The sequence below is a fragment of the Mycteria americana genome, chromosome 3 (assembly GCF_035582795.1).
Source record: "Mycteria americana isolate JAX WOST 10 ecotype Jacksonville Zoo and Gardens chromosome 3, USCA_MyAme_1.0, whole genome shotgun sequence".
NCBI classification, from domain to species: Eukaryota; Metazoa; Chordata; class Aves; order Ciconiiformes; family Ciconiidae; genus Mycteria; species Mycteria americana.
This window is the reverse complement of record NC_134367.1, coordinates 26,679,551-26,696,538: the sequence shown is the minus strand read 5'-3', so window position 1 is coordinate 26,696,538 and position 16,988 is coordinate 26,679,551. Positions and strand designations below refer to the sequence as shown.

The window sequence follows — 16,988 nt, the reverse complement described above, 5'->3', positions numbered from 1 at the left end:
GAGGGGAACAACCACAACATTTAGGTGGTTTCTTTTCAACATTTTGCTCATCTTCTGTGGTTTATATTGGTTTGCCTGCCCACTTCTCCAGTGGTTCAACAAAATACAGAGATGCCAAATATCATTCATCTCACGTGGCATTCATTCATCTGGCAATACACACTCCCTTGACCATATATCTAGGTTAGACTGCATGATGTAGGCCTGTAGCTTTTCTTCATGGCTCACTAAGGTTGCTTCTGCCACTTCTCATTGCTCTATGCACATAGCGTTGATCAGAGAAAGAACAAATTATAGTGGCTATTAAAGGCAAAGGAAGCAGCACTGGCCCAGTCCTTAGCACCTATGTATGCCCCAAACAACAGAAAGCACCAGCCCAGGGCAGCAGGTAGTCCCAAAAGTCCTCCACTCTTTCACTGAAGCTTCCCTATTAATCCTAAAAATCCCTCAGCCTAGCAAATTTTATAGGCAGTAACCTCACCCCTAAATGCCTGACAGCCCTGCAACAAATCATAGCCACTGAGCATAGCTTCCAAATTTATGCAGATTCACATGCTCCATAAAAAACCCACACAAATCATAAGCTGAAGCTTAAACAGGATTTAAACAAATGAACAAATTCCTTACCTTGAATTTCATGTCTGATACAGAACTTTGACAAATTAAGAAGGTATACCTGTTCTATATAAAAGAGTAAAGAATGTGGCATTTTTGCCTGTAAAGTTCTCAGGGCTGGAAATACACAAGCATATAGAACCTCTAAAAAAGGATTTAAAATTAAATACTAGGAAAATTTTAAAATAGTTGTCATTCATTACAAGTTAAAAGACAGTCTAGATAGACTATGCTACACTACTGTAAATTGGATCACAAAAAAGGAGAAGGGTGTTCAGAAGTTCTTGCTTTCAGTAGCGCCCTAAATAATAATGATGTTGTAGGTTTTTCTAAACAAAGTAAATCCCAAGTTTTTTGTTTTAATAACTGACACTATCCCCTTAAATACCATTACCAAGGCTGTACATGTTCCTGCTGATGTTATCTGCTATGCTACTGCACAAATAAGTAAACAAGTCAAAGTCATGTTGGCTACGACACTGTTAAACCCAGAGTGGAAAAAATAATGAATGTTTGCCAAAAAGACAAAATTAGCAGGGAAAGCTTCTAAGACAGTATACAAACAATAGAGTGTGGAAAAGCAATTAAAACACTGAACGTGTTATTTTTATATTTAAGGCAAAGCATGTAAACTGGTAAATAACGAATAAGCAAGGTAAAAAGAACACAATAAGCAACTGTAATATAAGCATATATTTTTATGGCACCTAAAACTTTGTACTAACTGGCTGTGCTTGTTAGATTAAATTAAAAGGGAAAATACACAGAACCAACCCCAAAATGGTCAAATATGAAATATCAGTCAGCAGGCAAAATGCCAGGAAATTCCAACCTCCATAGTTAATAAAGAACTGAACAAAAAGATGAGCCTTAGATTGTTCTGTAAAACAAGGTGGCTTAGGCATATTAAAATGTATTTTTTACAGAAATGAATTCCAGAAGGAATGTTTCCTTAGTGGGTTGGGCTGAGCTACCAAGCTTCAGCTTGGTACATACAAAGTTGTTCCTGCTCATCACAGACACAAAAAACCTAGCTAAAACTTTGTAAGAGTAGTTATTCCAGTCAGCTGTATTATAAAAGATTAATAACTCGTGTTAGATTTCCCAATTTTAGAGTACAGGCCAAAGGTCATTATTAACATAATGAGTTGCTGGTTAGATATGTTTTTAATAGTAGTTAATGCATGTAGAGGTCGTAATGCATGTAAGAGTCCAGCAAAGGCAATGAATGGAAGCAGAAACTGTTCAACTGAATGAGATGCTATACCCTAAGTTTTATTATTCAATATTACTAAGTGTCATCACTTTTCAACATATCAAAGAACCATGCTCATATCAGAATAACATGTCTAAATAATATAAAGTAACAACACACATAATTAATACCTTGATCTGTCATTTCTTTCTGGACCAGGCTTATTTTTCGGAACTGCAAAGCTTTAAGCTGATTACATCATTAATTGCTTCTTAGTAACTTTTATTCATCTCCTCTTAATGCCTTCAATTTCTGTTGTATTTTTAGCAGCTAAGAACAACTTCATAGCTAAAGAGGAGCAAATCAGCTTCAAAGACTGTGCTGAAGCTTTCAAGTCTGGACTGACCACCAGTGGAATCTACACTTTAACAGTTCCAAACACTGCACAAGAACAGAAGGTGGGATGGCTATAAAGTACTACCTAGGCATACTGTGTGTTAAAAGTTATTTGATCTGGTAAATATGCTATTTTAAAGGCTAGTTAATAGTGAAGTTTATTACTTACCATGGTTTTTTATGACCATTTCATCACTTGCAGATCTGAGTATCTCACAGGAAGAAGAAAGTCCTTCAGGTGAAATCTTGGCTCAGTTGAAATGAATGAGCATTTTGTTTTTCACTTCAGCATGCCAGAATTTCATTCTTTGTTTCCACATAATTAATGCAATTAAAACAATATAGTACTGTAATTTCTTTATAAAATCTCTAACTCCAACACAATTGCTCTGCATGATCAGCAATCTCCTGTCTCCCCCAAGTTCTTAGTTCCTTTCATATGCCCAAGTCCCTTCAAGTGGCAAAAGGAGGTAAAATCAGGGGCATGGAAGAATACTCATGGATGTGTACTCATGTGAGCAATCTACTAGTACTGGACTCATGTATGGGTTCCAGTTCTTTGTTACGCAGAGTTTTAAGGGCATTTGTGTAACAATTAGATTAGCAATTAGATCAGCACAACTGACACTGGGTAACAGAGAGGACTTTCCTGGAAAATACTGCTTTGATTTAACTAAAAGGGGAGAGTTTGCAGTGGTTTCACTAGATCAATTTAAATTCCTCTATGGATATTTTTTCCCCTATGTGTTTAACTGAAACGAACTTCAATATCAATTTCAGTTAAAGCAATACACCATACCTCTATAGAAGAGACCTTGAGCTACAAATGGCACTCAGTGGATGAAACACTGGATGCCTGACAGAGATGCTCCATCTACTGAAGTAAATAAAATGATAAAGCTTCAGATAGTATAATTCAGTTGAAACAATCAATAAAATCTGAAAGGGAGAAAAGTCCCTGGTAGATTGTGAGGTTAAAGAACCAAAAACTGCAGTGAGCATTCTGAGGAGTGGGGCTCAAATGATGAACATTTGTTTCCAACTTTTCAGACACAGCAGGCTTAGGAGGCTAAGGGACATTTGAATATAAACAAAAATGCTTAATATAATTCTTAGACAAACACTAAATAATTTTCTAATGTTTTTACTCTACAGTTTGATACTGTAGACATTTCCTTACAAAAAAGGAAGTATTTTATGGAATTCCTAAGGCTCTACTTTATTATATCAGAAATACTTGGGAAAAAAACCTTACAGAAAATGTACAAAAGCAGAGAAAAATGAGGGCTCATGTGGAAAAGCACTTATAAAACTCTGACAGAGAAAGCATTTCTTTTTCCCAAGTTTTGATAGCAAAGGTTTAGAAATTAAGTTCACCAATGACTAGTCCTTGAAGTGCCAGAACTTCATCTAGCCCAAGCCAGACTGTGATCTTTACCCTTACAAAGCTCTCAACTAAAGGAAATAAGCAATTTGTTTTGGTAAGATCTATAAAATACAATACATAAACCCTGCAATTTTTGCAGATATCATCCAGAGAAATGATGATATCTGCAGTCTGCTTCTCTTGGGGAAAAAAAAAAAAAAAAAGGTTTTCCAAAGGAAACAAGAGTTTTCCTTTGGAATAGTCTAGTCTATATTCAATACATCTGTTTCACAAGAAAATTAGTTACATAAGATTAAATAAAGTGTTTCATTACACATGAAACAGAATGATATTTAAATAGCATAGATATCTAGAATCACAATTTTAAATGGTAAAGGAGATGCAAGCTACTACATCTCTAAAGTAATAGATTGCAGCAGTCTTTGTTAGACATCTCAGGAAGGGTTACATACCTTGACTGTCTTAATATTACTTGTCTCAAGTTTTTACCTTTGGTTTTAATTTTACTATCAAATATAACACACAGAGCATGCATATTTTCTAAAAGCAGAAACAAGTGCATGCCATATTACAGAATGAAAATTTCTGTCATAAACTTTAACACTGCATTTTCAAAGCCATAAATGTTTAGGTAATTTATATGATCTGAGAAGCTAGAGCAATGCACATTTCTACAAAACTAAAACCTACCAAAATATTCTATCCCTGAAACAAAAGTACAATCGCAAATTTCCTAGACTGTAAAATATTAAATGCTTTACATTTGAACATGGAGGCTTAAAACACTTAACAAAAATACCCATTTTGGTAATTGACTAGGTTAAATAAAGTAGTTAAAATGTAATAATGTAATTAAATTAGTAATTCATTTAATAATATTAAAGAATTTTAATCTTATTCTGCCCACTTCAGATAGAATGAAAAAGACACTTAAAAAGACAGTGAAGGTTTTACTTACTGTATGACATGAAAAATAAGAGACTAAAAAGTTTTAATCTGATGCAGATTTTTTATACAAATACAAATACATAAGAGGAGTTGTCAAGGGAAGTGAAGGTTTAGGGATAATCGACACGTTACACCGTTTTCAACTGTTTATGATGTGGATGGCCACTCGGACCAGGAAACAGAATGACCTTTTTTATTTGCCAAAAGTGCTGCACTGCTGTTTATGTTTTCGTCCTTTCCTCTTGTAACACCTTCTGACCTCCGAACAGGCTTATAAACAACTTCTGTGTAATCTGTAACTGATCCCACTTTACTAATTTGTCTCCCATCATAATCCAAAACTAAAGAATTGCATACAAGAGCTGAGAGGAAAACAATTATTTCATTCCGTTAATATTTTCAAGCTTTCAAGCTTTCCTGTTCTGCACCAGGACAAAAGCAAAGTCCTTTTAAAAACACTGAGGAAAAACAGCAAAAGACTGCTGACACAAGGAAAAATGGCAGAGGCAAACCCATGAAAAGTCAATAGCTTCATGTTTACAGCAGTTACCTGAACCAATTAACCTTTTGGTCTTAACCAGGCAGAATAGTTTGAGTCTGGCTGATCCTAATATATTAGCTCAACCGCTACCACAACTGTTACCAACATCTTACCCCAAATCTTAAAATAGCGGCTGAAGCAGTGGCTAAGCTCTTCCCCATTTCCACCCCCGTTGAGCTGAATTTTCATCCCAGAACCGACACGCATTCCAAGCCAAGGCCTTTTTAACCAAAACTTTCTTGCAGAAAGTGATTTGGGCCAGTTTGAATTTACCAACAAAAATGGTTTTGCATAACTTTCCTTAAAAGTGATCATCCAGACAACTAGCTAGTCATTTCAAAAGGAGCCCATGCCATGGACCTTACATCTAAAATACACATATACAAATTGTTTTCAACCCCAAGCATTAAAAAAGAGCGTATGTGTAGCTTCTCCAATACAGCAAGAGGTCAGATGAGGGTTTTTTTTGTGAATTTTAGAAGTCTCATCATCTGTCTTTTTCACTGGTAACTGGTATTCAGTTAAATTACATTATAAACCATGCGTGTAGTTACTTTTTCCAGAACAAGGAAACTAGGACCGCAATTGTTATCTAGTTGCACCTCTAGGAGCTAGAGATAGCAGAATACAAAATCATTGAGCATCATGACTCAAAAGTGTTCAGCCAACAGCCAAAAGTGATGCAAAGGGAGACTGCACAGACGTGGCAACCGCACTTGCCTCGGTAGAAAAATTGTAGTGGATCTTCATCCTGATAACTCAGACCGAGCCTTACCATTCAGAAAGTACGTTTGAAAACACTTATACCCCGAATATCCTAACATACAAGAAAAAAGAAGAAAAATTACTTGCTCCAAAAGTCAAATTCCTAGACAGTGAAGACATCAAATTGACTGCTCACAGCTTAGGTGCTTATAATCTTTGGAAAAGGGACTACTTTTAGTTACATGTACCTTACAGCATTTTCAAAAATACAGTGTTGATCGTTAGCTGAAGGTGAAAAAGATGAACAGCTGACCTTAGCTCTCACAGCGCTACAGCTGCTGGAACTGTAAGTACTGAAGCAGTTCACAAGATAAATCAAATATTCTCCCTGCCAATTTGTTGTAATTTGAGAGGCTAATCTCTTTATTCTTTTTGGCATCTGTTTGAAGACTCCTGCTGCCTGCCAAATCTTGGTATCTATTTTTACTAGTTTTATGAAATGTTACATTTCTTCCTTTTGAATATAAAACCTAGGCTAGGCTGAAAGGTCAGAAGGGTTCTATTCTAGTAATCGGTGTTAGAGAAAGCATCATATGCATATCATTTTAGTGGAGAATGAAGATTTTTTTAAAAAAGAAGCTATAGTTCAAATAAATGCTTCCTATCCCCTCATCTTTCACATACATCATGAAGAAATTGTTCCCTCTGTAGACTGACACAGCAATTTATTGTGTTGTTTTAAACCAAGCAAATCCTTTCCTTAATCTTCATTTTACTGAATAGCCTATCTCCATCCCTAAAATTACTTGTGAATGTACATCATTCACTTAAGTATTTTTAGTAAAAAGTAATAAAAATAGATCAACTTATTTCATTAATTTTCTTTCTGTAATCTTTACTGCCATTTTTCTTCATTGACTTTATTCTTTCCCAAATTAAAAATCAAGTGTGTATGTAAATTTGGAGTTTCTAGCTTTACAGTAAGTATTTTCATCTTGTTTAGTCAGAGAATTGATTTCTAGGGAAATGATCTGGAAAGAAAAGGAATGATTTCATGAGCAAAGCTGCACATGTGAGGGCTTGAAAGGTAGGCTTCTGGATTGTCAGTCAAGCAAAAACATTTGAAAGCAAAATGTTTTACGGTATGATGCTTACTTAATAGCTGGTAAAAAGAATTTTCACTTTTTAGCTAGTTCAAGGAGCAAGTATACAACCATGAAGTACAGAAGTTAGAAGCTATACACTGAAATCTCAAACAACAATAATCTTATCTTTTAAAACAGTTACTATGAAACTAGAAGGAGATGATGGAACCAGTACATTCCCTTTGCCTGTGCCACACTTCCACCCAAGAAAGAAAAAGATTTGCCTTTCCAAGGCCATAAACTGGCATCTTTTAGAAGCACTTACAGATGCCTGACACCAAATTTTTTGGTGTGGAAAAATTATACTCCCAAATTTACATAAAATTTATAAAATCGTTACTGTAAGAAAAATCTACACGAGATTTTTATGGACATCTCTTCTTCAATTTCTTATTATGGGTTTCAGTTCCTACTAAATTGCTTCTCCCTTTGGGAACAAATTTGCAGTACCCCAGCATTTATCCTAAAAAGTCTATAGTGTCTATAAAAGCTAGTTGTCTTAGCATTCACATACAAAATGAATACTGGCTATAACAGGAATATTTTATGTAAGACATTCACAGTCATTCACTGTTTGAGAATATTTTAATCTCATTAGAACTAAATAAAGTGCTATTTTAAGGCATTTATATCTTCAAAGTAATCATTCCAGCTGAATTGAAATTTAGATGATAGACCTCAAGGAAATTGTATGTAACATTCAAAAACATCAATTAATGTCTACAATAGCAATATTAGACTGGACCAGTGGCCCATGTAAATTAATACCCAGCCTCTCTCTCTAAGTAGTTAAAAACTATGTGTTTCAGAGAAGGGTGAAACAGTTCTATTCTCAGTCTGGCTGCTTATACTGTCCTTTCAGTGGGGTGAAGCTTCAGAGTCAACAACTTTCTCTACAATCAACGATACTTGACCACTGTTAAATCAGCATTTTAATTTGTAGAGATGCTTAATAAAAAGTATCTGCATTTGCTTTAGCCTATCCCTAGTATCCCCCTTCATAGCCTCCTGTGGAAATTAATATTCACGTATACATTACACATCATGTGAGTTAGCTTTCTAAAACAGATTGGTCATCTTTTACAATACCTTATCTTCAGCCTTTTATTTATAAAAATAATAAAAAAGTATTTTTACTACACTTAATTTATATACTATGATTATATCTTTACCAGTCATTAAATACAGAGGTTAGTAAAAACAAACACAAAACAGGCTTTGAGGTGCAAGGAATTGCATAGAGCAGCACAAATTAAAGTTGCTGCTTTCAATTAAATTCTGTTCACATGACATACTTTAACAAGTAATCCCGAATCCAACTCTTTTTCTTCTTTCTTTTATCTTTCCTAAAAATCTCCACTTGAATGTCTCACGATTCTCTGACGTTGAACAAAGACTCTAGATACAACCTTAAAATACAGTATCTTCTTTGGATTTCCAATGTGTTACAGCCTATTGAAACACTAACATGTTTAATATATGCAGCTCTAAGGGCTTGCTGTCCCTTCAAAAGTCTGATGCCTTTGAACAGTGTATATGCTACTGCTTGCATTGTAAATACCCTGCTTGATTTATATAAATATGTATGTGTGTGTGTCTAACATACATACAATACACAGAAATACATGCATACCCTAAAAGAGCCAACTATATCGAAAACTTAGTAAGGAGCACACTTGACTTCCTAAAAAGACACAAAACACTGCCATAGGACAGAAGGAAACTCTGGCTTCTCTGAAGTCATACTTTTTCAATTAATTTCAAGGATATCTAACAGTTCAAAGAACTCAAATCTGCTAACTGCTAACACTGATAAGACAATCTCGCATAGAGGAGGATGAAAAAGACATACAGCTTCAGTGTCATTCAGTCATGATTTGGGGCATTTATAGGCACGCTGTGACAAGCAGCAGTGATTAGGTAGGTAAGAAGGAAGACCACTAAGAGATTTTTTTAAACAAAGAAGGAAACAACCAAATTCATAACGAAATGCTCAGGTCTAGATGTGTGTGGTTTGGGTTTTTTTTAATTAATCTGTACAGATGAAATATCATATCAAAGTGTAAGAGCCAAATCTTGGCTCCACTACTGTACATGGGAAGATGCAACTTCACTTAATTGATGAAAGATCTAGAATACAGATTAGAAGTTAATGTAATTTAATACTCAAACTATAACTTCATGAAGATGTGAAATCTTCACGAAGATGTGAAATAATTCTGAAGACGACTCAGAACTTCAATATCTTGGCAGAAAGTGGTAAAAAAAAAATTTAAAATTCCAAATGAGAGTGCCTAGAGCATTAACTGTGAACTCTCCAAACAGGAATATTTGTACAAGAAATTTAAGTTTTTTCTTAAAATTAGTATCGGTACTAACATGCAATTTAAATAGATACTGATTTCAGTTTGACTTCCATTATACTGTTTTACACCAGCTTAGCTCCGCTGACTTCACAAATGTACATTTAAGTTTGGCTAGTTTCAGGAAAGCAGAATTAGATGCAACAATTTTAAATCTTTTCTCAAGAAAAATGGTCCTAAATATTCACATATTCACAAGATTTTCTTGTTAATTTATCCCCTATGTCTCCCAAACATCACTCCAAAATTCCCTCTAAATTTTCAAAAGATTTTTTCCATCACCATCTCCCCAGTATATTAGCACCCCCAATAATACTTTTTATCTCTGACACTGCAGTGAACATACACCAGAATTCTATTTAACTCAGTCACTTTCTATTTTAATCTAGAAGGAGATTGACTAAACCAGTCACCTATAAACTTGAATTTTACTGCGCCAGGATGCATTTACTGGGTATTCTAAAACTGAGTTCAGTGAACTGCCTGTTACGTGTCAATCCTTTCAAATGTTTAGCAATAACTTGGTAAAATCAAAGATGATTTATGAATATTTTGAAACATCTTATAGTCATTACTTTTTTGTTCTAGAACATAAGATATTCATTGCAGTCTGTATATATAACAACATGGCTTCAAGATTTAACTTTCAGATAATAATAGTTCTACACCTAGATTTAATTTTGGTGTCAGACCATCTGCAAAGGTATTGGACAATGACAGTGGATATAAAAACATATTTCGGATTGCTCACTGCCTGAATTTAACTCTGACAAACCATGGGAAATTTGAATGGATCTCTCACAAAAAAGCTGGAGAAATGAAAACATCTTTCAGGAGAAATATTTCATCAGGAAACTCACAAAAATATCAGTGCAAAAGGGAAATACAGAATCAGAAGCTACATTCATTTTTTTCTTCTTTTAACATGAGCTATCAGCTATTTTTAAGGTGTCAATTGTATTCTGTTAAGTGTGATATATACTGAGGAATCACATTTATTTGTGGACAACCACAACTGATGAAAGCTATGAAAACCAGCATTTTTAGGTTAATACACATTTTGCACTTGAACACTTTAAAACATGCCACTATATAGAATTATGCAAAGTACATGCTTTGCATTTTTTTCTCATGACTGCATGCACTTATGCTGTTACATGCTTACTCTGGTAGGCCTACTGTGACATGGAAACTGGTGGAGGAGGTTGGACTGTTATTCAGAGACGTGAAGATGGCAGTGTGGACTTTCACCGGACATGGAAAGAGTACAAGATGGTAAACAATGTTTTCTGAAGCCTTAATATTAGTTAATTATTACCTGAAATCTGATGTAATAAAGTTATATTAATAGCATCCTTAGAATGTCAGCAGGTTTTAGAAGTTGTCTATTTATATTTGTGTTTCTCGTGGCAATAGTAGAAACTGCTCCAAATCTACTAAGTAATATTAATTCACTACTTCAGATTCCTGAGATTGTCTTTGCTGAAATTAACTTTTTGAAATATTACAGATCTATAACCATCACAGACACAGTAAAATTCTTAGTTGACAGATTGAAAACTATTGAACTTAAAAACTGATAAAGTGATCATTTCAAACTCAAAGAAAAAACAAAACAAAGCTATTTAAATATACAACTTGAATTACAGGGATTTGGTGATCCTGCTGGGGAGTACTGGCTGGGAAATGAGTTTGTTTCTCAACTGACTAATCAGAAGCGTTATGTTCTTAAAATACACCTGAAAGACTGGGAAGGAAATGAGGCGTATTCATTGTATGACCACTTCTCTCTAGCAAGTGAAGAACTAAAATACAGGTAAGCAGAAAAACCAGATCTGAATTAAAAAAGATCCGATAATAATCATTCTAAAATGTGTAGATGCATGACATTATTTAATACAAATTATGACATTTTTTCCAATTCACTCAGAAAATAATGTTTGCTCCATTTTTCACCTATTGCTTTAAACAGTCTTAATAATATTTTTTTTCCCAATGGAGACAATGTATATTTTGCTAGTGCACACTGGGTGAGTGTAACACACAAGATGCACAAAGATGAAGAGACGGTATGGTAGGTATAGTATGGTATGGTATGGTATGGTATGGTATGGTATGGTATGGTACACTTGCCAGTATAGCGGATGGCGGTGCACAATATCCAGGGCAGTAGGAACCTGTCTGCAGTTGCTATCAAATCCTGAATCCAGGCAATAAATACATTTCTGGAAGGTGGATGAATAAGATGAACAGTACTGCAAGATTTTCCACTTAAGTCAGTGGCTAGTAGGAGCTGTTCTGTCATCATGAAGAGCACACTGAGGTAATGCTACCTTCTCCTTCCGTGACCCACTGGCTTGGATTCTCAAAGAATAACGCTTCTACCTGTGAAAATGAAGCTAATAGCAACTGTCCAGTCTCACCCCCTACAAACTTGTCAATTAAAACATCAGATTTTAATGGACCTATTACTTATGCTCCCATCGTTCTGTAAAATGTAAAGCTTCACAATTTCTTCTTACGTATTTGGTTAAAATAGGAAATAACATACATTTTAAATAAATACTTTATATATAAATAAATATTATCATAGTAGTATACATTTTAAGTAGTATCATAGTGTTATACTTTTTGAAACAGTATCAGCCACAGCTGAAATATATGGGCAGTTCATACTTCATTCTCCAGGCTCTCTGTAAATGCAGTAGATATTGTTTGGTTGGTTATAGAAGGTTTCTTCTATACAGAGACTCTACAGTATAACAGATGCTTTCCTACTACATAGTCCAGGAAATGTTTCTTTATAAGAATCTTACAGATTCATGGAGTTTTAAGTGACTGGACAGAAGAATGGCCTAAATTTAGATTAATTTCTCCAAGATTTCTCGCAACTATTTGTTGTAAACAAAGTCCATCTGATACTCGAGAGAACTGATACTGTTACTTCAACTCAAGTCTTACATGCAAAGCAATCCAAAACTATCAGCATCCCCGTCCCCCAAAACGTTAGATCTTAATGCCTTAGTAGTATACAGTTGTCTCAATTCCAAAGCAAATATTTTTTCATCTGGAAACAGTTAGAATCTACAGCAGAGATTTTTTTAAAGTAATGCTTTAAAATACTTAAAAAGGCAACCTTTGCAAAATGGGTCATTACCGTTGTCCACTTACAATATTAAAAAATAATTAACTGAAAACTAAGATGGTTGTCTGTAAATAGATACTTTTTTTTAAAATGCAACCAAACATGGAATGCATCGTAGAATGCAGTGGATTAAAGAATATATTTAACATTATGAAAAAGAAAAAAACCTAAGAAAGTATTCAATTAAGAGCAACTTTCATTACATTAAAAACATTAATACGTTCTGAATGCTGGAAAGATTATGAGTTGGGTCATAAAACTGAAGTTTCATAGATTCATAGAAAAATTGAGATCAGAATGGACTTCATTTGAGTCAAACTTCCTGATCTCAAAGCTATGAGGTCAGGCCAGGTTGCTCAGGCTTTATCCAGTTGGGTCTTGATAACCTCCAAAGGTGGAGATTGCACAACCTGTTCCACTGTTTGTTGTCCTCATGGTGAAAAAGGTTTTCCTGATATCCAGTCAGAACCTCTCATTTCAATTTACATCCACTGCCTCTCATCTTCTGTTATACTAAGCTGTACTTTTAAAAAATGAATAATAATAAATGAATAATAGTCTGCTTACATTAGACTTCAAATGATATTTGAAAATCAAGCTTAGGCTCATACATTACACTTGGAACCTTCATACCATTCATGTTCAAAATTGGCTTAAAGAATTTTGAACTCACCTTAAGGAAAAAGAGAATATTTACTTTTTTGAAAGAGATTTTTGAGAAAATCTGTAATGAGCTGTTCTTTTGAAACCTAAATGAATAAAAATTCATTCATTCTTAACATTTTCAAATAAGGAATATAAAATTGGTTAAAATAAACTGTTAAACTACCAAAGACAACTTCTATCATAAGCAGAGAATTACATGCAAGATGAAGACTGATCCGGGGACAAGTTAGTTCTCCTCAGAGTCAGATCTCCTCCTTAAGCAAATAGAATACCTCTGAGAAGGATAAGCTATTTGATACAGAAATGCAATCACCAAAGAGGTACTGTGGGAACAGAGGGTTCAAGTACCTCCAATTCAACAATTCAACATAACACAGCAATAGCTGTGTAATACCCTCCCCAGTTCGGTGCCCCATGTCTCTCCCCACTGAGACTGCATCTCCACCTGTGTAAGCAGATCAAAACAGTAGCAGCCTCACTGAAAGCTTACCTTGCCAGGAAATTGAAGCAAACTTAAATACCTCTGTTTTGTTTCATATCTTTATCAATGATCTGGATGAGAGGATCAAGTGCACCCAAAGTTTGCAGACAACACCAAGTTGGGTGGGAGTGTTGATCTGCTTGAGGGTAGGAAGGCTCTACAGAGGGATCTGGACAGGCTGGATCAATGGCCAGTTGTATGAGGTTCAACAAGACCAAGTGTTGGGTCCTGCACTTGGGTCACAGCAACCCCATGCAACGCTACAGGCTTGGGGAAGAGTGGCTGGAAAGCTGCCCAGCAGAAAAGGACCTGGGGATGTTGGTCGACAACCGGCTGAACATGAGCCAGCAGTGTGCCCAGGTGGCCAAGAAGGCCAATAGCATCCTGGCTTGTTTCAGAAATAGTGTGGCCAGCAGGACTAGGGAAGTGATTGTCCCCCTGTACTTGGCACTGGTGAGGCCACACCTTGAATACTGTGTTCAGTTTTGGGCCCCTCACTACAAGAAAGACATTGAGGTGCTGGAGCATGTCCAAAGAAGGGCAGCGAAGCTGGTGAAGGGTCTGGAGCAGAAGTCTTCTGAGGAGCGGCTGAGGGAGCTGGGGTTGTTTAGCCTGGAGAAAAGGAGGCTGAGGGGAGACCTTATCGCTCTCTACAACTACCTGAAAGGAGGTTGTAGAGAGGTGGGTGTTGGTCTTGATGATATTAAGGGTCTTTTCCAACCTACATGATTCTATGATTTAACACAAATAAATCTATGAAGGATGTGAAAAGGAAGAGTAATTAGGAAAGCGGAAAGGGAAATACTGAGAAACTCCTAAAATATCAGTTACTAGTTGGTAATTAGTAGTCCAGGTAATACTATTATCTCTCATAGATGCAAAGTTGTAATGCTACATTGCCATATTGTGCTAACAGCAAAATAGGAATCATAAAAGTTTTGGTTTAAACTTTTGAACTTGAGTAAAAAAAAATTATTGCATACAATGTACTTATAGTATTAAGAAATGCAAGAAATGAAAAATTCCAGGAGTTATTATCTACCTGCTCTCATTTTCTTCTAGTATGACATGAACAAAACAGTCATCTCTACAAATGTGGAGGCTGTTCATTAGAATATTGTGCTGACCATTTCCGCTCATATGAAAACATTATGCTGCAAAACAGCTTACAACAGTACATTGGCCATAAGAGAACTGACCTATTTGAACAGGATATTTATTGCAAACTATTCCATCATTATTTTGCAGATCAACTACCATTAACTTCCACATAATAATTGTTTTTCCACTCCTCACTCCTACAGGATCTACCTTAAAGGACTTACTGGGACAGCAGGCAAAATAAGTAGTATAAGCCAACCAGGAAATGATTTTAGCACAAAGGATGCAGACAATGACAAATGTATTTGCAAATGTTCACAAATGCTAACAGGAGGTAAGAATGTTTTTTTGTTTCTCAGTCTTCCTATTTTTATTGGCACTGAAATTGTCTGTGAGATAAACAGTGATAATTTTGACAGTAAATTTTGACTATTGAAGAAGTCCAAAACTCACAGATAGAAATGCTAGTACGGTGATTCCACATGTAATATTCTATCATTGGACAAAGGTTAGTTAAAGTAAAACAAGAGAAGTTAAAACTGGAGAAAAAAACCCAGTCTCTCAAGTTGGGGTACAAGAAATTCTGTAATTGTGGAACTAACCAGAGTGACAGCAGATTCTTCCAAGGAATGAGATAACATAGACCCAGAGATCAAAACACTTAACCCCCTCAAAAAACTTGTTTTAGAGATTCAGTTGGTCAGTGAAATGGCTCCTGATTCTTTAGGCACAGACCTGTTTCCCAGCCATCCAGAGGAGAAGAAAATCCCAAAAGCTGCTGTATACTGTGCATGCTGCAGAAGGGTACAAATATTTAATTCCATATTTCAATATAATTATGAAATGGCATGTGCTGGATTTGGCTGGGATAGAGTTAATTTTCTTCATAGTAGCTGGTATGGGGCTATGTTTTGGATTTGTGCTGGAAACAGTGTTGATAATACAGGGATGTTTTAGCTGTTGCTGAGCAGTGCTTGCACAGAGTCAAGGCCTTTTCTGCTTCTCACCCCACCCCACCAGTGAGTAGGCTGGGGGTGCACAAGAAGCTGGGAGGGGACACGGCTGGGACAGCTGACCCCAGCTGATCAAAGGGCTATTCCATATCATATGGTGTCATGCTCAGTATATAAAGCTGGGGGAAGAAGAAAGAAGGGGGGACATTCAGAGTTATGGCATTTGTCTTCCTAAATAACTGTTATGCATGCTGGAGCCCAGCTTTCTTGGAGATGGCTGAACACCTGCCTGCTGATGGGAAGCAGTGAATGAATTCCTTGTTTTGCTTTGCTTGTGTGTGTGACTTTTGCTTTCCCTCTTAAACTGTCTTTATCTCAGCCCATGAGTTTTCTCACTTTTACTCTTCTGATTCTCTCCCCCACCCCACCACGGGGGAGTGAGCAAGTGTCTGGGTGGGGCTTAGTTGCCGGCTGGGGTTAAATCACGACATGGCAATACATAAGTTTAAGATATACCACATATATGAGATATCTACATTTTTCTAATGATTGTTGACTAGTTATTGGAGTTTTAGGTGGTATTTTTATCTTGAACCACACAAGCCATTCTATAATTTCTCAGTCTAAAATTCCACATTCTGAAATGTAAACAACTGCTTTGTAAATTTGACTTCTCTTCCTGTTATCTCTCAAGCAATGGTTTGTTTCCCTATAGCACAAATTGCAAGACAAAAGACAGCTTCAGTTTATCCAAAAGAATAATTGGATTACTGCCCTGCAAAACAGAACACACACATTATCGCCATCATAACAGAAGTATAAAAATATTATCTTATTAATAAAAATAAATTTTCCTTATGACCCACTAACAGGTCAGGACCACAAGGACACAAAAGAAGTTTGGGCTGCTTTTTTCTCCTTTTCCTTTGTACAAAGTTTCAGCACAGAGGTTTTGAACTAATCTGCAGAGAACTGAAACAGATAACAATTAAGAAAGGAGTTTACATCTGTGAAGAACAGGAATTTACCAAAGAGTAGATAAAACCCAAAGAAGACCCAATATCATTATAGTTCAAGTCAAGTTCTGCCCTGAGACTGTCAACAATAATGTTTGATATCTATAATAAATCAAGCTTGATTAAGCTTAAGCCTTCCCTTCTCAATTTTAAACTACTATGTTTTACATAAGCTTCAAGAATATATAGCATAAATACATTTCCTTGCTGAGTTTGAGGGAAGTATTTTATACTGACAGTTCCAAATCATAAGAATGAAAACTTGGTTTTAGATTTCTTTTTCATTTCAGGACAACGAAGTGTCCTTATGTACTATTATGAAAATTACCTG

At 35.7% G+C, this 16,988-nt stretch overlaps 2 protein-coding genes across 10 annotated transcripts in view; one reads left to right on the top strand and one right to left on the bottom strand.

Annotated features, from left to right (window-relative positions):
* MCPH1 (microcephalin 1) overlaps positions 1 to 16,988 on the bottom strand; it is a 139,708-nt gene that overhangs the window by 66,223 nt on the left and 56,497 nt on the right. Inside the window, exon 13 of one of the 8 annotated variants that reach the window (XM_075498052.1) lies at positions 12,687 to 12,963. The exons of the other annotated variants lie outside the window; for them this stretch is intronic. Within the exon in view, the coding sequence (XP_075354167.1) occupies positions 12,949 to 12,963 (15 nt within the window). The 3' untranslated portion in view covers positions 12,687 to 12,948. Of the gene's footprint in view, positions 1 to 12,686; positions 12,964 to 16,988 lie in introns of those variants that run through there. 8 annotated transcript variants of the gene reach the window in all.
* ANGPT2 (angiopoietin 2) overlaps positions 1 to 16,988 on the top strand; it is a 49,272-nt gene that overhangs the window by 31,021 nt on the left and 1,263 nt on the right. For both annotated transcript variants that reach the window (XM_075498056.1, XM_075498055.1), the window contains 4 exons: positions 2,138 to 2,268; positions 10,469 to 10,570; positions 10,945 to 11,111; positions 14,892 to 15,022. In XM_075498056.1, the coding sequence (XP_075354171.1) occupies positions 2,138 to 2,268; positions 10,469 to 10,570; positions 10,945 to 11,111; positions 14,892 to 15,022 (531 nt within the window). The remainder of the gene's footprint in view (positions 1 to 2,137; positions 2,269 to 10,468; positions 10,571 to 10,944; positions 11,112 to 14,891; positions 15,023 to 16,988) is intronic.